This window comes from Thunnus albacares, chromosome 12 (genome assembly GCF_914725855.1).
Source record: "Thunnus albacares chromosome 12, fThuAlb1.1, whole genome shotgun sequence".
NCBI lineage: Eukaryota > Metazoa > Chordata > Actinopteri > Scombriformes > Scombridae > Thunnus > Thunnus albacares.
In genome coordinates this window covers 13,464,026-13,487,501 of record NC_058117.1, presented here as the reverse complement: position 1 = coordinate 13,487,501, position 23,476 = coordinate 13,464,026, and the positions used below count along the sequence as shown (strand labels likewise).

The following is a 23,476-nucleotide window of genomic DNA, read 5'->3' as shown; positions in this document are numbered from 1 at the left end:
TGTGGTGACCAGTGCCTCTCACCTCCTCCTGTCTTCTCTCCTTATTCCAGGGGAATTTTAAGTGAATTGGGGGGAATTTTAAGTGTAATCTGAGCTAGGATGACCTTAGAGTCTCTTACTGTCTGTCATGAGTCACAGAATCTCATTTGCAGACAGCAAAGGAAGTTTCACTTTCAACTCGTACACAAGTCTCATCTTTGTTTTGTTCGTCTAAATGTAGTCAACAAGTCTTTGCTGCTGTTTAAGTGAGGTGGTGATTTGACCAAAGTAAGTTCAAAACTACAATCTCCTCTCAATTTGCTCAGCTCAAGTCCTGAAAGAGGGATATACAGGGATGTGGGTGTGACAGCTGAGTAAACACACACACACATACTTCTGTTGCAACACATCAACTACATTCCTACCTCAGGTTGTGTGTGTGTGTGTGTGTGTGTGTGTGTAGAGTTGTGAGGAAGGTGTGCCAAACCATGGTGGGAACAAGTACTCACACACACACACACACACACACACACACAAATGACAAGCCACAAATGTGTCAGCAATATAACCCAATCTCCACATAGCCTGGTCAGTCATCACAGACGGTGGGCTGTAAATGGATGAGACTTATCACCTGTTCTCTTGTCCACTGTACGGCTTTTTTTATTTTCTCACTTACAGACACACACAGTGTTGCATTCTCTCTTCTTTTTATCTTCTAATCTTTCTGCCTTTAATTTTAGAGAACACCATGGTTTCTGGTGGAAAAACCTATTAAATAGCTTTTTATAGATTGCTGCTGTGATAAATTCGTTCACCAAGAATCCATGAGCTATTTTATTCTCTTGATGTGGATGCCTGACTGACAATAGCCTGCTGCACTGAACAGATCTACAACACAGTGTGTGATTTGATGGTGTACCTTAACATTGAGAGCAGAGTGCACTGTCCAAACTGTGTGTGTCATGTTACCCCAATTTGCGTGGGTGTGTGTTGTTATGACAGCTGGCTATGCAGTACTGGAAATACACTCTTGGATTTACCCTAACAATCATCAACCGTCCCCCCAACACTACCCCCTATCCTCCAACCCTTCCTCTAAACCTCACCCTGAGCCCTGACTTCTGCTGGGAAATGCACAAAGTCATACACACACATGGGCTGAGTGCCAGCAACCCCATCAAGTAGTGTCCATGTGCATCAGATTAGTGATCACAGCTTTGTCTCGGACAGCACAGCACAAACACACACACTGATGGATTCTGGACCTCCGCTCTCTCTGTCACTCCTCTTGGGGGTGTTTATGATTTCCACCACAGGTAGGAACACTGGTTAATCAGCCCGCTGACAGGTTGTTGCAGGGTCTTGTTATTTGCTCAGGATTTCCATGTGTGGGGTCTTTTCAGCACAGCCACACCAAACTCTGACAGATTCAGTAATGAACAATTAAAACAACAAGGATATACTTTTGTCTTGAATATATTGTTACATTATTGTGCTTCATTATTTGGCAGGGAGTGTACATTGTGTTTATTGTGCTGTACCATACTCGTGATGTATGTTAAATGTGTTCTACTGTACAGTCCATTGTTAGTCTTTGAAAACCACGCAGGAAAATGAGTAGATTAGTTACACCTGAGGGACCATCAGGTGTTTGCTGTGATATTTAATACACAGGATTTGAAATTATTGTAATACTAGACACAAGCCAAATGCTGGAAACATTTGTTTGTGTTTGGTAAGTTTTAGGTAATTTACTCATGACCATTAAGTGAGAGAAAAGTAATCTTTAAATGGCACTCAAGCGATTTTGTATTGCACGTCCAGTAAGTTATAGGGAGACTTTTAAAAAGAATGATCAAAATTGAGGCAGCAGAGGCCGAGATAGACTAAAGTTTTATCTTTATTACGAGTCAAACTCCAAAAACATCAGATCCTACATTTCCCTGTGCAATTTGATTGCGTCTTTCATTAGAAACCCCCTCCCTGCTTCCTAAATTCCCACGTCTTTCAAACCACACCCCTGCAATTTGTAATACAGGTTTCTGTTCAAAATTTTAGCCCAAGTTGAGATCCAGATCCAGAACTTGAAAAATAAACCTGATGGTACCATCAGGGTTACACAGGCTGAGTAGTACTCCTGTTGAGTAAACTTTTGTCTTTCTTATTTTCTTGCTCTAACCTGTGTGGTTTGTCTGCAGCCTCAGCAGTCAACCTCGAAGGGGAACTTTTCAAGGATTTGATGAAAGGGTACAACAAGAACGTTCGGCCCATGGAGAACAGTGGGGACATCACTCAAGTCCAAATCAAGATGACACTCACCAACCTCATCTCCCTGGTAAATTAAGTTTGCATTGGAGTTTTTGATTAGAACCAGAGACCGCATGGGTTTCTGACTGAATGTTATTTAACATAATTAATGAACATCTCTATTCAGAATGAAAAGGAGGAGGCCCTGACAACCAGCATCTGGATAGAAATGGTAACCTAACACACACCGCGTTTCCTGGATTTTATCGCTGCTCTGCATGCAGTGATGATTATTTTTTAACACTTTATGCCACAGTGTATTTGAAAGACACGGTCAAAAGTGAAACCCACATCACTTCTGTTTGTAGCAATGGTGTGACTACAGGCTCAGATGGGACCAACCACCCAGGTCAGCTTTGTATGGGAACCTCACTTCTGAGCTACGTGTCCCTTCCAAGAGTATATGGCTGCCTGACATCATACTAGAAAACAAGTGAGTGTATTAACCTTCACATTTTAACTCAACATTTGATTCAATGGCAGCAAGCAGCTCCTTGTTGAGAAAGTTAAACTGAAACACAGAAAAATCATTATCACTAATGCCATCGTGCAGCTTACAACAGATTATTTTAAAAAATAGTCTAAAAAATAGCAAATAGTCTACAGGGTCTCAGTGATACAAGGTGCAACAGTACCCTTTATCACATTTTGTTTGATGAAGATAAGGGTTACTTTATCAAAAAACCTTTACATAGTACATCTTTAATGTTTGAATTGGTTTTGTGTTCTGTGTGCACAGTATACACACAATAAGTACATTATGTACAGCATACAAGAATGTGTCTGTGTGTGAGCTCTAATACACAAAAATACATAAACAAATTTCAGTTTCTTTCTGTTCTCACCTGTACACAGTGTGGACGGACAGTTCGAGGTAGCGCTTTACTGCAATGCACTGGTGTCTCCTAACGGTTGTGTGTACTGGCTGCCTCCTGCCATCTACCGCAGCGCTTGTTCCATCACCGTCAACTACTTTCCCTTTGACTGGCAGAACTGCACTATGGTGTTCCGGTGAGTAGAGACGAGATCTGCTGTGATTCGATGACTAGCCAGTGAGCAGTAGACGTTAAGGTGTATTACACAAACACTAGACACTGTAACTCATCATTCATGTAGCTTTAAATACTGTATGTTGTCATGTCAACCAAGTATGATATAGTATGGATAACGGGCTTAAAGAATACATGGACTTATCAGCAATAGAGCAAGCAGCCTAGACCCTTCAAATAAAATCGTAATGGAAAAAGTGTTTTATGGTCACACATAAAGACATTAAGACATAAAATATTCAGGACTTGATTCAGGAAGAAGGATATGGACATTTTATATGTCATGTTATATTTTGTCACTCATTGTGAACTTTTTAATCTATGAAAAACTTGAAGGTTGATACCTTTGAGGACACAGAGGTCATGATCATGTTGTTGTTTCTGGGAATTTGAGGATTTTAATGACCTGAGGAGGAGTTTACATTTGACAGTTATACACAAACTACCCTAAATTACATATGGTGTATTTCAAAGGTGCATTCAGATATTTTTTTAAGACTAAGAATCTTTAAATTTGACCAATTTTAGCTATAAAATAATAATTCAGTCATGATACAGGGATTAAGTATTTCAGATTTATACCGTGGTGGTGTAGAGAAGGCTTTGAAAAAGTTAAATCATAATGTAGTAGGATAAAATATAATCAAACTGTTAAATTAAAGAATAAAATTAAAGAAAAAATACACAGGCCTTTGTCCACAAAAATGAATAAATTCCCAAAGAAATCAAGACATATTGTTCCATCAATGAATATATCTTTAAAAGCCTTTATTATAATGGATATAAGATTTTTTTAAATGAATACACAAACCTTTGTTGGAGGTTCGTCAGATATCTAAGGGGGAGGGTTTACTCCTTGAAATTTAGACTGATGACCTCAGTATTTCCTGGCTACAGCCCTGTATGTTCACATGTTAGTTTCCTTTGTATTTAAGTAGAATCCGCAGTGTCCAAACCAGAGACAATAGTCCCATTCATGGTCCCTTTTCATCTTGCTGTCGTGTAAAATGGAATAGATGGTTGTGTTTGTTGTGGTGACAGACACTAGATCTTCTCCCCCTGTGTGCAGCTCCCAGACTTACAGCGCCAATGAAATTGAAATTGTTCTCAAAGAGGAGGATAACCACACGTTTGAGTGGATAAATATCGACCCCGAGGCTTTCACAGGTACAGCAGTCTAATGTAACAAGGTCAAATGAGTTGATTCGCAACATTTTTAGATCTTAGATAATTGTATACAGTATAAAACCATCTAAAGTGCAATAAAATGTTCTTCTGCAATGAAAACAGAATGAAATACTTGATTTTGTTGTTGCTAGAGAATGGAGAGTGGGTCATCAAACATAGGCCGGCCAAGAATGTGATCAACACTCAGTACACAAAGGATGAACGGGAGTACCAGGAGGTGGTCTTCTTCCTCATCATCCAGAGAAAGCCCCTCTTCTACATCATCAACATCATCGCTCCCTGTGTGCTCTTCTCCTCCCTCGGCCTGCTTGTTTACTTCTTACCTGCCAAAGGTCTTTTTCCTATTTTTCTAGCTCTATACGCCAAATATTTGCTTCGTCAGAACTCTGTCTCATCAACATTATCTATTGCGAGATTACAGATATTACAACAAGTAATTGTTTTCATGAACACAAAATCTCACCTTTCTGCTGACTGAATATTGTTTTGTGTTGTGCAGCCGGCGGTCAGAAGTGCACCATGTCTATTGCCACTCTTCTGGGCCAGACTGTCTTCCTCTTCCTTATCGCTAAGAAGGTTCCAGAAACATCAAAGGCGGTACCTCTTATTGGAAAGTAAGTCCATTTGTGTCACTCTACTGCAAGATTTCAACTCAGAGGTCAGATTATTTCACCTTATATGTATAATTAAGTTCAACCTTGACTGCAGGTATCTGATGTTTGTGATGTCAGTGACCACCATGGTAGTGATGAACTGTGTGATCGTTCTCAACGTATCCCTGAGAACCCCAAACACTCACGTTATGACAGACAGAGTCCGAAAGGTGAGACTTCTTAAGCTGTTGAATGAAAATACTGTGAAGTCAACACAGGCATATTTTCCACTGGGTTAACCCTTGGCCCCGTCGCTTCCAGATCTTTCTGAACATCCTGCCTCGACTGCTGAGGATGCAAATGCAGCCCTGGACACCAAACAATGACAACACCTCAGAAACTGACAGTAATGATGTGTTCCCGGTCTCCTGCCGACGCCGCAGCTCCATGACCCTCATCACCAAAGCAGAGGAATATGTCATGAAAACTGCTCGGACTGAACTCATGTTTGCCAGACTCAAAGAGAGAAATGGATTGATGAGATCAGTGATGGAGAAGCTACGTGAGTATTGGAATGAATTTCTATATGTTTAAATGCAATTCAGAGAATATGAGCACATGAATATGTGGTTTGCTTTGCACCCAGATGAGGGGCTGGAGGAGGGTACAGCAGAGGAGCTCAGCGCTAGTCTGGCAAAGGTCTCTCCAGAGCTGAGGCAGTGTGTGGCCTCATGCAAACACATAGCTGAAACTGCAAGGCATCAGAAGAACTTCCAAAATGTAAGTTTGACATTTGCACATTTATTTGTCCACTCCAGTTTAATTAATGTGAAGACTTAAAATAGATAGTGTCCAATACAATAATGGGATCCTTTTCTTACTCCAGGAGAATGAAGAGTGGTTCCTGGTCGCCCGGGTGATCGACAGGGTTTGCTTTATTGTCATGGCTTTGGTCTTTTTTATTGGCACCATCGGGATTTTCCTGATGGGCCATTTCAACCAGCCTCCCTCCTCACCTTTCCTTGGGGATCCCAAGAAGTACCTCCCTTCAATGGACAATCTCACAGATCTAACTGAGAGCGGGGTAGGAGCGGACCTCCTGGGGTGAACCACAACAAAAACACCAGATTTCATCCGTGTAACCAAAGTGGAAATCTGTCAGCGTCCATCAGTGATCTCCAGCAATAAATGGGAGAGAAGAGGTGATACGGCCGTTTGTATTTTCTGTCACTTGCTGATGTGGGTCTGTGAACCATCCATCACAGAAGTCCTGTTCATGGTGAAGACGGATCCACTGTACAGTTGTTGATGGCATGCATGATCCATAATGCTGCATACTAGTGTCAGCTGTTACTGATCATTGAGCTTGTACAGTGTCTTTGCTGCATACAATGCTGGGTAACAAAAAGCTTAATGTTTGCAATAAGTTTACTTTTTTACTGTTTACTGTGATAAATTCATCATTAGACACTGTAGGACACAGGTAAACAATAAACATCTGATGTCATTTACAGCCAAATGTTCTGAATGAATGCTTATATCAGTGAAAGTACTACTGTAATCATGCAATTACACAGCTGACTATCTCAGAAATTTCTTAATCCTGTGTTTGACACCTTTTTTCGAGGGGAACAGAAAGCATTGACCCCCCCAGGCTTCCCTCTAAATACAGACCCGCTGCACTGCCCCCCACCTCTGGCAGCAGGATTTCAATTACATGGCTGAGTGGTGCCTTTCTACCCCAACAAAAGGCAGATCCGGCTGGTTGGGATGGCAACAGAGTCAGGGGGTGAGACAGAACCGGGGATAGGAGTGGGAGTGAGATCTCCAGACACACACACACACTCACAAAGCCAAACATTACTACGTGAATATTCACACACAACACACAGAGGGGTAAGGAGGTTGGTGTTTAACCCCTCCTGATCATGACAACCCATGGGGGTTTGACTGGTCTCTTCTCTCTCACAGTTAGATTATCTCTGTCTGTAGATGCCTGGAGGTCCACTGATGGTAAGCAAGACACTTTTAATGCTCTATTGTGCTATTTTATGTCTTAATGCTCTGTTATTTATATGAGATGAGGGTGAGATGCTGCAGGAAAACTTGAGCACCTGTTGCACTCTTTTAGTGCACTGCATCTTTTAGCAATTACTGTCTATGCAGGGCATAAGGTAGGGCTACATTATGGTACTATCATAATCTTTGTTGTGGTGAAATACACATTGTTGCATGCAGCTGCAGAATGTAACCAAACTGTGAGTGTGTGTGATGTGATGTGAATAAAAAGGAGGCTCGGGCTATCTGCTGAGATGAAATCACTCTGTCTTAAATTGAGGATGTTTATATTAGTGCCAAGAAACTGTCTGCCTGTTGTAAGAAACGCAGTGTGGTAGAGGAAAGTCTCCTCATAAATTCAAGAGATAACTCAAATTTAAAGAAAGAAATCATAACCCTTCCTTTCATAGAAAAAAAAACATCTTTTCTATTGAAGTTTGTATTCGAAGGACTTTTTACTTTTAAGCTCAAAAGAGTATGCACATTTTTTTTTAACTAGCTGCAAGTTGGGACCCCACAAGGGGTCGTGACATGAATCTAAGGGGTCATAAGATGATTTCCATTTTGAAAAACAAACTTTTGCTTATTTTTCTGACTTACAATATTTTCTTGTGATAGTGAGTGAGTGTCAAAAGTCAGCTGTGAAGATACAGTTTTACCTCTTCAAGCATCTAAGAATTTTTCAAATTAAACCGCCTCAGAACTCGCAAGTAGACATCGCTTTGTATTTTAGGTCATACCCAAAAAAGGCTGGGAATAAATCTGCAAATGTCACATTTAGGAAATACACAAGAGTAACTTGGGGACAATTAAAATACTGTCAATTTAAAATTACTATATCTGTAACTGCAAACATCCTAGTTAACTGTGTCACATGATTCTGGTATCAAATCCAGACGTAAAGAAGTGATGTCTGACCCAGATCTCAAGTATAGTTGCTTCTGATTTACTTAACTAAGGCTGAAAAAAGTTTTGATGTGTCATTATTACACAATTGCTTAGTTATATATACAGCATGTATTTTCAGTTTTACACCATGTCAGCGGTGACCAATCAACCTCTTCCAATTGGTCAACTGGAGCGAGAGAAACACATCCAGATGATCTTCAGAGCTTTCCAGAACAGGTGCGGACCTTCATGTGAGAGTCACAATCGCTCACCTGGACCCAAACCCGGTCAAACACCACCTGACTGGGCATCTGCTGAGCAGCTGTCAGGTCCTGCTCCTGAGATGAAGATAGAGAACGGCCATGTGGAGCCAACAGGAAAACTGAACCAGCCAGAGGAGGAGGAGCAGTGGCTTGAAGGTGCAGAGGGATCAGACTCTTTGACTGTGCTGGATACAGTCAGCCAGATTCATATCACTGCCAGACCAGAGTTGCAAGGTCTGTAGGAATGAGTGTTTTTTTTTTGTAATTGTGTGTTTCTGTGTGTCTGTTTCAAGTTAATAATGCTTCCAACTTGTAGGTCCACAGTGTGTTCCCAGGAGGATCTACAGCATCACCACAGGAGCCAGCAGGTCACAATTCCTTGTGGCGGTAGAAGGTACTGGTGCCTGTTCAGCAGCATTAACCGAGAACAATCATCTCATTTGTGTTCACATGTTAGTCATTTACTGTTATTCTCAGTATCTCTTGATCTCTTCCTCTCGTTAGAGAGCTCTTGTGTGTGCCTCCAGTGTTGCGGTCCAGCTCGGGCCTGTTCCTTGCAGGGTCTTGACTGTCAGGGCCGCCAGGTCTTTTATTTTGAACGGCCGCTCAGGGTGGACGCCTGCTGCTTTGGTTGCTGCCTTATGGAGCTGAGGGCCTACACACCTCAAAAGCATCTTATTGGCACTGTACACCAGAGGTAGGCCAAACTGTTGTATTTGTCTTGATATTAACCTATTAACTGTTTTGGTCATTTTGCTTGAGATGTGTTGTTTTTGTCTGTGCCACTCTCACTTGTCTGCAGTTGGAGGGGCCCAGTTAGAAAAAGGTGAAAAGGTCATGTTCAGTGCACTAATCAGGATTTAGTTACATCTGATGACAGAACCACATCTAATAAAGCAGATTAGCTCAGTTTTTCAGTGCAGTAAAGAATAACTAAGGATGTTTTCTTTCCCTAACTTTTAACTTATATTGTTGCTTATTTGGTCGTGAATATTTTATGTAAAATGAAATACTAAAAAAAGTAACCAAATATTTTAGGGGCTTTAATCTACTTTGTATAATTTGACACAACATTTGGTAGTAGAATTTCTTTTCAAAGACATATACAAAATAAGAATTTAATACTTAAACGTGATTTAAGGGTGGTTTGACCAAAATTACATGTTTCCACTAAAGAGTATGCTGACAGCATGTTCTGTGGATGATCCAGAATAACAGAGACACTGTTATAAGTAATTTTTCAAACTTTTTTGGTCATTTGGGTGGATGAAGCCTTTAACCGTTTGAAACCTTTTATCAGAATCACATACCAGCAATCTTAATACTTTACATTCTCAGACTGAACAATTTGTCATGTGAGCCTTTTTCCATGTCACTCCCAGCCTCTGGCCACCCTGAGCCATCATAGTTGCCCAGGCCTGTCTGTAAATAGCAGCGAGAGCCTTTAGTGTCCCACGCAGCCACGGTGTACTCTAAACCTGGGAATGCACAAAACAGCTGTTTGCTGGGAGGGAAGGAATGCGGCATCCTTCCTAATGGGAATGTGGGCTAATGGGAGGAATGGCAGCACCCTGTCTTCTGCAGTCAAACCAAAATACTTCCTTCTTCATCTGGCCTAAATCTGACTCCAGGGCTAGCTGGGGAGCCTTTGTGTTGCTGAATTTTGAGTTTTCCAGAAGTAACACATGTCCAATTAAGACTGACCTGGCAGAGGTTTCACTGACCAGAGATCTACTTGGTATAAATATTCTCTCAGTTGTGCTAGAATAAAGCCTGCCCCAGTTTGAACTCCTCTGACACCAAGCAAACAATGCTTTTCCTGCTGCAGAATCATGACAGCTGAAAATGTGATCAACCAAGCATCAAGGCTGGGCTGCGGCAGTGTGTGAAGTGTTTGCCAGTGTATGCCAGGTTGCTTATTGCATGATTACGTAAGGAGATCTGTTAAGTTGCTGAGTTTTGGCTGTGTTTTCAGGTGGAGCATGTTCACCCCGCTCCTCGAAGTGTGGGATTCAGAGGGAGCATCTACCATCAGGATCCAGGGCTCCTGCTGCCCATGTCGCTGCTTCTCCAACCAGCAATTCCAGGTAATATTTATACAACCCATAATAAATGTCTATATAACCATATTTCCAGGAGTGTTTTCAAACTGTATTTTTGGTGTGTCAATTTCACCAGATTGTCTCCAATATTGGTGAGAAAATTGGCACAATATGGAAGAAATGGCCTGGCTTCAATGACGAACGTAACATGGACCATGAATATTTTGGATTGGAGGGTGAGTTTGACCTCTCAGTGTTTGGAACCACTGTCCTGATACATGTTTGATTTCAGTAATGCAGGCATTTGCGGTACCAGCAGCCCGTTATGCCCTCCACTCCCATTTCAAATAAATAAAACCATTTGTGAATCAATTTCAATGTTCCAGTGCCACCAAGTATGGAATCACAAACCAAACTGTTGCTGCTGGCAGCCACATTCTTAATAGTAAGCATGTGTATTTCTATTGACACAGTTGTAGAAAAATATATATTCTTGTGTTACAATATAATTAATTGTTCTCATTATCTCTTTACAGAATCATATGTTTTTTGAGATGAGCTGATCAACAAAAACAATCATAAGTAAGATGACACATTGCAAGTGGACTACACTACTGAGGCACGTCACTCACTCGAAGGCACAAGCATTCATCATGAAATTGTATCTGTAAAGCAAGAAGGGACTGGTGTGAAAGCTGCCAATCATCTCCAACATCCATTTATGAAAGAAAGTGAAACTGAACCAGTTTTAGCAGCAGATGCATAATTGACATTTATTGCTATAATCCATCAGGTGTACATCCAACAGTGCTTTTTCACTTTTGACACACACCTGCACCCATCATCACACCACCAAACATGGGCAGCATAACAGTTTCTCAACAAACTACAGGTGCTTTTTTTTTTTTTTTTTGACATGGTTCCAAAAAATGCTCCCCTGGGCCCAGTCTCATTTCTTGTACTACAAAATGAAAAAAGGGAGTGAAGGTCAGTGTTTCAGACCTCCGTTACACCTATGAGTTGAGGACATTAAAGCAGAGCCCATTGGATTCTTTGAAGGCAGGGTAAAGACAACACTGACAGAAGGGAGAGCCGGTTCCGGTCGGGCTCGAGGCCAGGCACAGTGATTTAGGCAGCTTGGCAGTCCATTCATAAGATGCCCGTTGTACAACCCTCTGGCCCAACACAGGATGGTCCTCATCCTTTGGGATTCAACTTCCAGGTCAAAGATGGAGAATCATTGCTGATTCAATTAAGTGATCTTTGAAATGGACTGTATTTACAAATATATCGTACACAATTATAGTAATAATTCTAGTTCGAAATGTCCAAATGAATTGTAGTTAAAATACAGCACAGTAATAAAATAAGTTCTACCTGCAACCCTGTTTGAGTCCCAATAAAACAGATTACCATACACTTTCTTTAACAGAAGGACTTAAGATGTTATGTTAAACAATAAAAATCAGATTTAGATCAGTTTTGAAGTATTTTGTCAAGTACACTTTGTCGACAGCTATTGACCAGATGAGCAAACACCAGTCACATGGCCTCCCTCTGGTGGCAAGTTAAATGATGTTACAACTTGCATTAAAAAATAAAAGAAAAGAAAAAATCTGAGGCTTCAGTCTTCTCTGGTTGATTAAAAATAACGCGTATTTCTCTCTTCGGCTTGGTTCAGTGTTCTGTTGAACAGGTTCTCTCTTCATTTCCAATCTGACACAAAGGAGGAATGGTCTTCTCGCCTCTGATCCTGACCTTTGCTCTGTCTTCAAATTACACAGTGCCAATCCACGCAGAGGTATCCGTCCCTGGACTCGTCATCCCTCAGCACATCACATATACACACACCTACACAAACAGAGAAGTAACACGGGCATTAGAGGACCAAAAGTAAATCATAAAAAGCAGTATAAGCTGATGTAGAAAATGACAAACAGACCCTTGCAGAGGTTCACTGTGCCAGGAACTTAACGTCCGCCGCTAGCATTCACCAGACCATGGAAGTCTTCCCATGCTCTGCAAAGACAGTGCACAGATCATTCACAGTAAAATAAGCACGTTCTTTATATATTTATCAACTGAGATCCCCAGCTGCTTCAATTTACTGCAAAAGCACATGAAATATGATAGAGCTGCTTTAAAGAATATATTTTCTATATCTTTCTTAAACTCATAAAACAATTAAAAGGAAAACAGATTGTGCCACTTTTTTTTTTACAGCAGTTAAGTTCTGTGATGAAAGAATTTAATTAGTGAATCAAATTTTCTGGGAAAAGTTGTGGTTTAGTCCATGAAGTGTCAGAAAATAAGTAAAATAGTAAAGAAATGCAGTTTCTCTCAACCCAAAGTAACATCTTCAAATTGCTTGTTTTTGTCGGACCAACAGTTCAAAACCCCAAAACAATATATTTACAAAGATATAAACAAGAGAAAGATGGCAAATTATCACATTTAAGAAGTTAACAGCACATGCAATTAACTGACTAAGTGATTAATTGACTATCAAAATGGTTGTCAATTGATTTGATTAATGAACGGTTTCAGCACTACTCCAATCTGATTAGTTTTAAGTTTGACACATCGGCACTGTTGGCTGCCACACTTATAATGCATAACAGTTACAATGTGATCCGACGATGCGTCTTGGGTGAGAAAATATAAAGATTGTGAGCATGCATACAGCTGTGTGTGTGTAAGAGAGAGAAGTTGGAGAGAAAATAATAAAAATGTTGAGACATACATACTTAATGCTGTCTGTGTGTGTCTTGTACTCCATGATGGTGTTGGGAGGCAGGTTGAGGACTCTGCGCAGCGTGTCTCTGATGCGGGCCGTGGTCGCCTGGTCACTTGCTGTTTTGTTCCAAATGGAGATGATGTCCTCCTGGAGATATAAAAACCAGAAAGGACACGTGTTAGTATATTAAAGTAGGAAGTGCACGACATATTTAGAGTGTGTGTGTTTGTGAGTGTACCTGGAAGCGTACTGACACCACAGCCCCGCAGATCTCCTCTCCAACCATGAACTGCTCCCCCAGCATGGCCAGGATCAGGTTTTCCCAGCACCGAGACGCCAGGCCTTTCCTCAGACGGATGATCCACTTCCCACCCATCTTATTGGCATCATCCTAAACACGGTGCACACAGTTTCAGAATGGTCGTGCATTTGTAAAACCAGCAGGATTCAATATATTATGAGGCACTGTGTTGTGCATATTTAGGGTACCCACCTCCCACATAGGTTTGATGCCTTCCTTGAAGAGATGGAAGTCACTATGGCCTGTTAGGTCACCTGGCCGGATCATGTGACTATAGAAACGCCAGAACTGCTCCACCTTGGGAAGGGAAAAAGAAGTTCACATAAACAACTGTGGGAGAATGACTCAGGATGAGCTTGTATTCATAAATTTGGTCTATTTTATGGCTAAGGTGATAAACAGAAGCAAAGAGCTCCCCCTTCCTATCTATACTATGCCATTTCTAAATAAGTCTTGAGAAGTGACAGACCGAGGCGAAGCTGCCAATCTGTTTGATGTTCTGCTCGTAGCTCTGAGTGCTGGCTGGTCTCCCTGGGGTGCGTCTGGAGTACCAGAAGGTGTAGTTGTATTGAAGAGGGTGCTCTCCTGCCCCTGGTACAACCATCTACAAAAAAAAAAAAAAAAAAAAAAAAAAAAGAAGAAGAGGAAATCAAGTTAAATTCACCGTCAGAGGTTACAAATACATACGAGTCAGTCACTGTTAAATACTGCAGACTCACCTTTTTCTTGGAAATGTTCTGTTCCTTGTCCTCGTCTTCGGTCTTTTCCTTCTCACCGTCTTTCGGTGAACCTTGATCCTGGTCGTGGTCTCCACTGTCATCGTCTTTCAGACTGGATTTGATGGAAACACAGACAGTAAACAAACATTTCACTGTTTGACCACATTTCAATTAGGGCTAAGTATACCTAGCAGTCTGATACAACAGATCTGCAATAAATCCTATCTACATGAAAGTAATAGTGCTCAGTTTTTGTAGGGAAAACATTCAACTTAATGATGATTTTGGACGCTGTAGTTTGTGGTGCTATTGATAAGTGTCTCTAATATTAAGTCAACCCTCATTGAGATATGAGTAGACTAAATATGACACAAACTGCAGCCTTCAATACGGCCATGAAGGTGAACAAAAACGTCTCTAAATCAGTTTTTGGCAAAAACTAGAGCATTGTAACCTTCATGGCGGCGGGATTTATTGCAGGGCTGTTTTATTAACCTACATTAGCTTGTGTTAAGCAAACTGGAAACAGGGTGTACTTTTTCTCTGGCTATGAACTGCAAAGGTGTAGACTGTTGAATGGTGAACATGTACACACCTCCAGCAACCATCCTGAACGTAAATAGCCTCCAGCACACTGCTAACTATCTGCCCGTGTTGTAGGGCCACGGGGGTCTAGTTTGAACCAAGTGTGCGCGCACCTTTCCCCGCCTCTCAACAACTTCCACACCGCGGCTTCAGGGCCTGGCCGTCTTCCGCCAAGCTAAGCTACAGCTAACAACACAGCACACCGCCCCATTAAAAATCATTATTTACTCCCTGCTGCTGCTTCCCTTCATTTTAAACACACCTGTATGTGCGGACCTCGCTGTCGTGCGGGTTTATAAACGCACAGAGCATGCATTTAAGCTGACACACCTCTCTTTTTACACGCAACGCAACAGCTTTCATTGACGTTACGCTCCCCGGTTGAATTTACAGGCGCGACGGGGAGCCCGCTCTCTAGCACATATACCACAGAAACTTTTGAGTACTCACGCGTCAAATTTGTTGTTCATTATTTTCAAGGTGGCAGCCTTTCTGAGTCCGACCACAGCCTCCTGAATTCCGCAGGAACGGCGGCGCGCGCAGTGAACACGTGTACGCGCACGCCTCGTTGGGTGATGAACGTGGAGCTCAAACCGGTTTTTCACAACATGACTCACAGTCAACGAAGACATGTGTGATGCAAAGATATACAAATATTTAAACAAATTCACACAAAAACATCAGCACCGACTCATGTTTTGACATTTTTTATTATTCTTTACATCTCATTCATAATAAATACACTTTTCAGTACCAATCAGTTCATCACAGTCCCTGTAAACAGTGGCTCCAGTGCAGCAATAATCAGAAACCCTGTGACTTCGGTGCACACATACATGTGTACAAGCAGGCACACACACACACACACACACACACACACACACACACACACACACACACACACACACACACACACACACACACACAGCAGCCTCAACACAAAAAGGACCAGCGGCTTCTTCATATGAGCCGGCCTCTTCTGATGTGCCGCATCCCTTGTTTCATCCCCTCCATCCCTCCGCTTGTCATCTGTTCTTGCGGCCGCTTCAAACAGTGTCTCTGTTCAGGTCCAAGCAGAGCCGTGGACTGAGTCTGAGGGGGACAAAAAAGGGAGCTGGGGGCTGACGATGGAGTCAGCAACCAGGCGGACTTCTTTAGGTCCAAGTCTGACTTTACTGTTACTGAGGATGGTGGGCAGGCTTAAAGATGGAGGTTTGAGAAAAGGGCTGTTAGGAAACTCCAGAGACAAACGCTGCAAGCTAGATAAGGGGTGTCTGGGGTTGAGGGATGGCTGGAAAACTCTGGCATGGTATGGCATGGTATGGTGTGGTGTGGTTTGGTTGGCTATACAGTCGGAGACCATCCCCTCGCCCCTTGCCCCCTGTGCCTCTGTGAGGACCTTCATGAGAGGGCCCTTTGTTCTGGGCCGGCAGGCGCACCAGTGAGTGAATGAGCAAGAGCAGCGGCGGCCCTCTTCAATGGCGGCTGTTTGTTTACACCAGCCAGTCCCGTCATACTTCATTAGCAGCCCAGCCCACCGACAACCTCTGATGTCCTAATCGCCGATGAGTGTGTGGCTGCTCATCAACCCTGAGCCTCAGCGGTTCAGGATAAAGGGGTTTCTAGGAGTCCCGACACACACATTCCCACTAAATCTCTCTGCCTGCCTGCCTTCTCAGCCACTCGTGGTACACATACATACACACACACACACATACACACACACAAGTCTCCATGGTGAGGGTGGATGGGAGAACTGGTTCTTTCATCATGGGCCAAGAGGCACTGGGAGGTGAGCCGACATCAGTGGAGCAGTAACAGTCCCAGAGAACTAGCTTTGCATCACAGAGATGTGAGAGACCTGCCGCCCAGAGAGAGACAGAGCAAGACAGACGGATTATTCAAGTGCTGCCATCTTCTGACCACAAGAACAGACTTAAAACATGAATATAAGCTACAGACAGCAACATTTATTTTGCCAAAATGTGTCCCTTAGATGGGACTTCCTCTCAACATAACGTTTGATTTGTTGAGATTTGTTGGACGAGGTGCTGCCTGAGAGGCTAAATTTATTGAAAGTAAGAATTATTTTCATTATTGAGCTATCTGTTCATTTTTTAAAAAGTAAATCAATTAATCGTCAAAATAATTTATTGTTAAAATAGTGACAAAATGGCAAGAGCCCAATTTGACATCATCAAATTGTTTTATTTGTCTGATCAACAGTCCAAAACACAAAGATATCCAATTTATAATGATATAAAACAGAGAAATGTTTAACATTTTTGTTGGATAAATGACTTCATCAATGAAATAGTTGTGCATCAATTAATTGATAGTTACCTCTTGAACGGCACTTCCCAGCCTCTCCTGGCTTCTCACCACTTTCCTGAAAGACACACATCGACTATAACTTCAGAAAACGTTATCCTAATATTACCTGAAACTATTGCTATAACCCATTCTGATTAAAAGATCAATAAATGAATGGCACACAGTTCAAGAACAAAGCTGACCTGCGTATTCTGCGGGCCAGGCTGAGGGTGAAATTTGCAGAGCAGTCAGGCTGATAGGTGGATGGCACTATGGTGTAAGCTCCAGGAGGAAGACTGCAAGACAGGCTGGCCTCCTGGGTGTAGCAGTGGGGGACACAGCTGGCCACAGGATCCTCCCTGGGTAACATCTGCCCAGATTCCTCTTCCAGGACCTGGATACAAAGTAAAAATCACTCAAGAACTACAATTACAGCTACTCATCATAAGCTAATACATGTATGATAATATGTAGTATAATAGAGATATTTTTTAGGTTTATGCAAACTGTCTAGTTCCTCTTCTTCTTTAGAGCAGTGGTGGTGTTTGCAAGGTCAGCATAATTTATATCTGTACTCATGAATGAACTGACATTTTTATTGAGTCATCCTAATTTGCTTATGAGGTTTCATAACTTGCTGACTGTATTGTTTATTTAACATCATCAGGACAAAATATACATGTAGGTATAAGTGTAATATGTTATTTGTTTTTTTACTATAGGTTTCAACTGTTTTTATTTGTGTTGGATGTACAGTTGTGTTGAGGTAACTCTGGCACATTTTCATTGATGGTGTCAAAATGTCAATGTTAATTAATGTGCACTCTCCCATACATACAGTATATGTATTAATATATATGTGCTATGTATTCTATGTGTGCTATATAGTTCCTTCCTTCAAGAGAGGCCATGTGCTTCTGTTGAGAAAATCTTCACAGACATGAAGACTGCCTTAAAAATGACAAGATGATTTATCACAGTAATAGCAAAGCTGGATTTGGGTGTTGTGTTAATTTAGTTTAATTTTATACTAGTGCTGCTCTGAGCCACATGTCACAGATAGAAATGTAAGTATCCAATATTTCATTTTAAGCTAGGTCAGACACCTTAAAGTTAGAGAAGTTAAAACTGACAAAGTATATACTGTGTGGTTTGTTTTGGGGAAATGTACACAGAGGGAGATGCCCCATAACTCTAAATGACACCAGTACTCTCCCTTAATGTTTGACTGACCTTATAGACATGGAAGCCAATAGGGTGCAGGTCAGTGTCAGGGCAGCTCTGGTGCAGGGTAATCCTGACATTAACTCCTGATGTCACTGCTGGCTCATCACACACTGTGAAAGGGAAGCCGGGGTTTTGCCAGTGAGACGGGAAGTTCCTGCTTCCTCCAGCCGTCCTTCCCTCCACCCACGAGCCCCGGAAGTAACTGTTCTCCCATTCTCCATCTGATGTTAAAGGCTGTGGAGGAGGAGGGCTTTTCAGGGCACTGAGGACATAGACAAGTTGTGTGATGAATATTTCAATCAGAAACATAAAATATATAAACACAGCCATTTATATTGTGAAAAATGACAGTATGAAAATCAATCTTTGTGTAAAAATGCATGGAGTAACAGCTGGAAGTGTGTAAAAGGATTTTTTTAAAACTGTTTAATTTATTAGTTGATACTTTTCAAAGGTGCTTTTCAAATTGACCAGCAGATGTCACTCTTTATTTATAATCATTCACTCTTTTTTTTTGTGACCAACTTTTTTTATTGCTTTTTTCCCCCCATGTAGTTTGGTAAGGGTACAGGGTACAAAACACAAATGGAATAGTCATGCAAAGAATATAAACTCCATCAGTCAAGATGTACCAGCATCTCTGTCCAGGGTCTTTACATTACCAAAACAACTCGACAAACAAAAGCAACCTGTATCCTCCCACCCCTTATACCCTATTACCCAAGGCTGCAAAGAGAAAAACAAATAAAAAAAAATAAAAAAAACGAACAAAAAGAAAAAAAAACACCAGAAACAAACAAACACAAAAACAATCATTAATTTCTATGGGAAATCATAGAGTGAGCAGGTGTTGCACAGAAAAAAAAACAAAGTTGTGTACACAAATTAATGAATTGTGATCTCAAATAATAATTCATATGCACAAATTAATAGAATATATCCATAAAAATATTGACATTTTAACATATGTTTAAGGAATGTCAACGATAACAACTTTGTTTAACAGGCAAAATCTAAATAATCTAAATAATGCAGTTTAATGTGAGCTATTGTTCATTGTTCTTCTATTAATTTGTGCATACAGTTTATTAATTTGAGAGCATCAATTTGTTATCTCTGCACTCACATTTGTTGTTTTTTTCTCCTCCATGATGACTCCAGTAGGGTTTCATGGAAAATTACATGGTTGAATGAAACTTTTTGAATCTCTAAATTCAAAATTAATTGTAAAAAACATGGCCTGGACGTGTTGCGTGTTTCCAGTCATTTTCACATAGACAAGACGGACTGTTTGACTTTCTCTTCCCATTATGTGGTCCTTACCTGAGGGATGTGGAGGAGGAGGAAAAGACCCTAATGAGAAAGCGGGCCTCAGCTCCTGGCTGGTAGGTGCTGGGGATCAGCAGATAGTATCCAGGCTCCAACTGCCTGTGGAGCATCACCTCTCTCTCATAGGTGTGACAGTGAGTAGAAGCACAAGGAGGTTTGTTTAACATCCTGCTCAGATTAAAACGCTTCTTCTCTACCTGGTGACAGAAAAATGCAACAAAAAAACTGACACAAAGCCACACACACACACACACAGCAACATTCATTTTCTTGTGAGTGATGGCACAAACCTTCCACATGTGCAGGGCGATAGCCTGGTAGTGCTGGTGCTTTGTGTTCTTGCTGTCCTCAAAAGGTGTTTGTGCATATTTGTCCGTGTTCCTCCATTTCCTATGCTGCAGCAGGGTTACCAGCACCTCTCCTCCTTCACACACTTTGAGCCAAAACTTGGGGTTACTGCTGTAGCTGCTGCTGTTTCGACTGCCACCAGCGGAGTGCTCTTTAATCCACCGGCCAGCCAGCTGATGGCTGTGTGTCAGCAGATTTCCTGTTGGCGGATAGAGTTGTCAAGGTTAAAAAAAAGGTGCCAAGAAGGGCACAGAGACTGACAGTTTAAAATCCTCTTTAGATAAATAAGGGAATTACCGGTATATACACTTTTTAGGTGTCCCTCCTCACTGATAGGGTAGCCCACTGTGACATCATCAAACTGGGACAGGAATTCTGTCTCATCCAACCAGAACTCGCCCTCTGCCACCTTGGCTTGTAGGTCCAAGGCACAAACAGAGTCTACAGAACTCCACCCCGCACCACTGCAGAGAGAGAGGAAGAGAGAGCAAATGCAGATCAACTCTGACTGAGGTTACACACATCTACAAGGAGCATTACTTCACTGTGACACACACAGACAGGTCAACTATACCCTTCTATCCAGGCTCCTCCCCAGCAGCATCTCCCCCAGGGGTTTCTGATCCTGAGAAGCCGCACTTCACTCCCTGACACAGTCTTCACGTCCAACCACTCCATGACAGTCAGAGCATGGTACTGACCCAGCTCACTGGCACCTAAAACAGGCAAAGAGAACACCAGGTGATGCAGAACAAGATTTTTAAAAAAGCACCCTTGTATATGCAAAAATAAAACACTTTTCAGACCTCCAGGGCTGCTGTGAGTGGAGCAGCTGAGCGTGCAGTTGTCTTTCACCGGGTACAGAAGGTTCAGGTCCAGCCTTCTCCTCCTGACCTGGTCACTGTCCTGTTCTGGTCTCTGCTCCTCCTCTGATTCAAAGTCTGCCAAGCTCCAGCGCTCCGCCAGGCCCCCTGTCAAGTCCACCAAGGCCTCCGACACCTGCCCTGCCCACAGTCGCTCATATGAGCCGTGAAGCCTAAAGAGGATGGAATGGGACAGGTTAACGGGACTTCCACAATCCTCTAAATGCATTGTTGGCAATGTATGACCAGGTTAAAAAATCCCTCCAAAAGTTCCACCAAAAGATCTCTCCTAAATCAAAGTTCAGTGTAAGTAAACTGAGAGATAAGACAGGGAAATTCCACAAGCTACTCACTTGGCGTAGGCCTTCTCCAATAGGGCTACCCAAAAGGCATTGAGGGAGTGGCAGCGTGAGAAGCAGAGAGCTGAATTAATACAGGGCAGGCGGTCATCGATGGTCACTTCTGTCCAGTGTCCCTGCTGCCAAAAGTGAAACTGGAAGGAGCCCCTGTACCTGCCATCACCCCACTGGGGCTGGTCTGGAGGCAACACCTACAGAGGGTCATGGAGTGAGCAAGTACAGCAGTGCAGGACCCAGAAAACACTGATAAACTGTTCACATAATTATTAAAATCTAAATGACAATACAGATACTGCAGCCCTACCTTGTTCAGTAGATGTTTGTTTTTGAGCAGCACGGAGCAGGCGCAGAGAAACCAGCAGTCTCCTAATAAGCCTTGTTTTGCATGAGCCAAGTTGATGTTGTCAGGGAAGAGAGCTGGTGACTGGCAGATCTCCTGAAGGTGTGAGATTGAATTTAAGATGGAATGAGACACTCTGACATACAGAAGGTGTGTGTTGAGCATTTAATGTTGATTTAAATAAATGTTAGATTCAAAGGCTTGAACCTGTCGTTTTGAACACGGAGGTCAGGGCCTCTCACAGTATTCTTTTGTCACACTATTTGTGTGGCTCCTTTGGGAGTTTTTTTATTACATAATTTTTTTTGGGGGGGGGAAATACTCAACAATAAGTTTGAGCCCGCAGTGCTCAAATCAACAATCTGATGAGGGATTTCCTTCTTTGTTCAAACATATCCGCCTGTGACAGGTGACGACCACAAGCCAAAACGCTACACAATCACTTGATATAAAAAAACTCACACAATCATGCCACAACAAACCAAAACAAATATGGAATTCCCAGTGGCATTTCCAATTTCCCCTTCACCTGTGGGCGCCGCCAGGTGACATCTCCCTGCAGCCTGGCGATGGGCGTGGAGCTGTCAGAGAGCAGGGACGTGTCGTCAGCAGGGAAGTCCAGGTCCTCAAACAGAGCCTCCTCACCTGCACACTCTGCCCTTCCCTCTGCTTTCATGGCTCCTGTGTGTTTGAACCTGGGACTGTGCCTTCTGGGTCAGTGGGTGAACCTCAGCCAACTGTGACCATCCTCACCGCCCCCATGTACATTTTACACTTGTATAGCACCTAAAAACAATGTAACGTAATGTATGTGTTATCTTTTTTGCTGAAATCATACTGAAGCAGCACCAGAAGCATGCAAAGTTATGCAGTGCTGAACTTGAAAATCTGTGAACACACTTAATAAAAGCCTTCATTTAGTCCACATATATTCTTGATATAAATAAAATTATATTCCAATAGATTAGCTAGTTTTACATCATAGTAGATTTGTAAGCATGTTTGTTTTAGGGGGAATAAACCATATTTTGTTGATATTCGACAAGAGCTTGAATTCATCCACTAACACCATCGTAATAACAGCGAAATATAAAGTATAGCTATAGAAATTGGGTCTCCATGCTTAGGTGTAATGTTAGTAATACAGCAGGTAATTATCTGACCCCCTCCTGCTCTTTCTATTTCTTACCTTGCTCCTCTTTTAAGCATCTTTCCCCTCGCTGCTGTCAGCCCTCCTCATAACATAGCAGCTAACAACCGTTAGCTACAGCTAGCTTGTAGCAAATGCACAGATGTAACGTTAGCATGTCCATATCGCTTCATCTTATCATAGTTTCAGAGCTACCACCACCACCACCACAGCACAGCAGATATTTTTTATCCAAAAGCGTGGAGGATTTCGTTATGATTGGCGACATACGCGATGCAGACATTTCATGTTGCTGAATATGAAAACACATAAAGTCCCTTCCGCTTGGACATCCATAGGCTCATTCATAAGTGAATCTTTCCTGTTGGACACTGCTGCCGCCTACTGGTGGTAAAAGTACCAATACAGCAATTATACTCATTAATACTCATTTCATCCCTGTGACTGATAAATTATTATATACAACATCATTAGATTATTAATACTGGAGCATCACTGTGTAAGCAGCATGTCACTGTTGTAGCTGCTGGAGGTGGAGCTAGTTTGAACTACTTTATATACAGTAAACTAGTTTAGACAAGTGGTTCCCCACCTAGGGGTCAGGCCCCTCCAAATATTGGATCATTTGAACATTTATAAAAAAATGAAACCATGTGAGAATCTACTGGTTTAATCTTTAACAATGTGTCATACTTTAAAAGCTTGTTATATTATCCATTGTGTCAAATCTTCATCTGAAAAGTAACTAAAGCTGTCAGATAAATGTAGTGAAGTAGAAGTATAAAGTAGCATAAATGGAAATACTCAAGTAAAGTACCTCAAAATTGCACTAAAC

At 41.9% G+C, this 23,476-nt stretch overlaps 4 protein-coding genes across 6 annotated transcripts; 2 read left to right on the top strand and 2 right to left on the bottom strand.

The window, feature by feature from the left end:
* The first annotated feature begins 1,124 nt into the window (after nt 1-1,124).
* On the top strand, nt 1,125-7,798 carry chrng (cholinergic receptor, nicotinic, gamma). The gene is made up of 12 exons (XM_044367788.1): nt 1,125-1,298; nt 2,181-2,317; nt 2,417-2,461; nt 2,598-2,722; nt 3,145-3,300; nt 4,408-4,505; nt 4,658-4,858; nt 5,026-5,140; nt 5,235-5,349; nt 5,441-5,681; nt 5,766-5,899; nt 6,006-7,798. Exons 1-12 carry the CDS (start codon nt 1,235-1,237, stop codon nt 6,225-6,227), a joined length of 1,653 nt encoding a protein of 550 aa, XP_044223723.1. The 5' UTR covers nt 1,125-1,234; the 3' UTR covers nt 6,228-7,798.
* Nucleotides 7,799-7,877: 79 nt separating this feature from the next.
* LOC122993542 (phospholipid scramblase family member 5) lies at nt 7,878-11,335 on the top strand. The gene is made up of 7 exons (XM_044367793.1): nt 7,878-8,562; nt 8,645-8,722; nt 8,833-9,025; nt 10,304-10,415; nt 10,507-10,606; nt 10,757-10,815; nt 10,907-11,335. Exons 1-7 carry the CDS (start codon nt 8,193-8,195, stop codon nt 10,931-10,933), a joined length of 939 nt encoding a protein of 312 aa, XP_044223728.1. The 5' UTR covers nt 7,878-8,192; the 3' UTR covers nt 10,934-11,335.
* eif4e2 (eukaryotic translation initiation factor 4E family member 2) lies at nt 11,190-15,289 on the bottom strand. Of its 3 annotated transcripts, none has more exons than XM_044367790.1 (8): nt 15,163-15,289; nt 14,128-14,239; nt 13,878-14,012; nt 13,601-13,705; nt 13,346-13,498; nt 13,114-13,254; nt 12,313-12,389; nt 11,190-12,221 (listed from the first exon to the last, which is right to left on the bottom strand). In XM_044367790.1, exons 1-7 carry the CDS (start codon nt 15,180-15,182, stop codon nt 12,354-12,356), a joined length of 702 nt encoding a protein of 233 aa, XP_044223725.1. In that variant the 5' UTR covers nt 15,183-15,289; the 3' UTR covers nt 11,190-12,221; nt 12,313-12,353. The 3 variants fall into 3 exon arrangements, with proteins under 3 accessions (XP_044223725.1, XP_044223724.1, XP_044223727.1); XM_044367789.1 differs by having other exon boundaries at nt 13,118-13,254; XM_044367792.1 differs by lacking the exon at nt 15,163-15,289 and adding an exon at nt 14,723-14,884 and having other exon boundaries at nt 13,118-13,254.
* Nucleotides 15,290-15,403: 114 nt separating this feature from the next.
* Nucleotides 15,404-23,020, bottom strand: capn10 (calpain 10). Its single transcript, XM_044367787.1, has 13 exons — nt 22,681-23,020; nt 22,021-22,277; nt 21,456-21,587; nt 21,146-21,342; nt 20,736-20,965; nt 20,504-20,645; nt 20,227-20,393; nt 19,872-20,128; nt 19,576-19,778; nt 18,259-18,514; nt 17,229-17,419; nt 17,056-17,101; nt 15,404-16,573 (listed from the first exon to the last, which is right to left on the bottom strand). The coding sequence occupies exons 2-13, from the start codon at nt 22,165-22,167 to the stop codon at nt 16,544-16,546; spliced, it is 1,998 nt and encodes a 665-aa protein (XP_044223722.1). The 5' UTR covers nt 22,168-22,277; nt 22,681-23,020; the 3' UTR covers nt 15,404-16,543.
* Nucleotides 23,021-23,476: the final 456 nt, after the last annotated feature.

Coding starts and splice junctions, on each gene's coding strand:
- chrng (XM_044367788.1), top strand. CDS start 1,235: ATGGATTCTGGACCTCCGCTCTCTCTGTCACTCCTCTTGGGGGTGTTT. Junction 4,506..4,657: donor CGACCCCGAGGCTTTCACAG/GTACAGCAGTCT, acceptor TGTTGTTGCTAG/AGAATGGAGAGTGGGTCATC. Junction 5,350..5,440: donor TGACAGACAGAGTCCGAAAG/GTGAGACTTCTT, acceptor CGTCGCTTCCAG/ATCTTTCTGAACATCCTGCC.
- capn10 (XM_044367787.1), bottom strand. CDS start 22,167: ATGAAAGCAGAGGGAAGGGCAGAGTGTGCAGGTGAGGAGGCTCTGTTT. Junction 17,420..18,258: donor TTGGCTTCCATGTCTATAAG/GTCAGTCAAACA, acceptor CTTTGTATCCAG/GTCCTGGAAGAGGAATCTGG. Junction 17,102..17,228: donor CTGGCCCGCAGAATACGCAG/GTCAGCTTTGTT, acceptor TGTGTCTTTCAG/GAAAGTGGTGAGAAGCCAGG.
- LOC122993542 (XM_044367793.1), top strand. CDS start 8,193: ATGTATTTTCAGTTTTACACCATGTCAGCGGTGACCAATCAACCTCTT. Junction 9,026..10,303: donor ATTGGCACTGTACACCAGAG/GTAGGCCAAACT, acceptor CTGTGTTTTCAG/GTGGAGCATGTTCACCCCGC. Junction 10,416..10,506: donor TCTCCAACCAGCAATTCCAG/GTAATATTTATA, acceptor CAATTTCACCAG/ATTGTCTCCAATATTGGTGA.
- eif4e2 (XM_044367789.1), bottom strand. CDS start 15,182: ATGAACAACAAATTTGACGC. Junction 13,499..13,600: donor GCATCAAACCTATGTGGGAG/GTGGGTACCCTA, acceptor CACCGTGTTTAG/GATGATGCCAATAAGATGGG. Junction 13,255..13,345: donor TGGTGTCAGTACGCTTCCAG/GTACACTCACAA, acceptor TTATATCTCCAG/GAGGACATCATCTCCATTTG.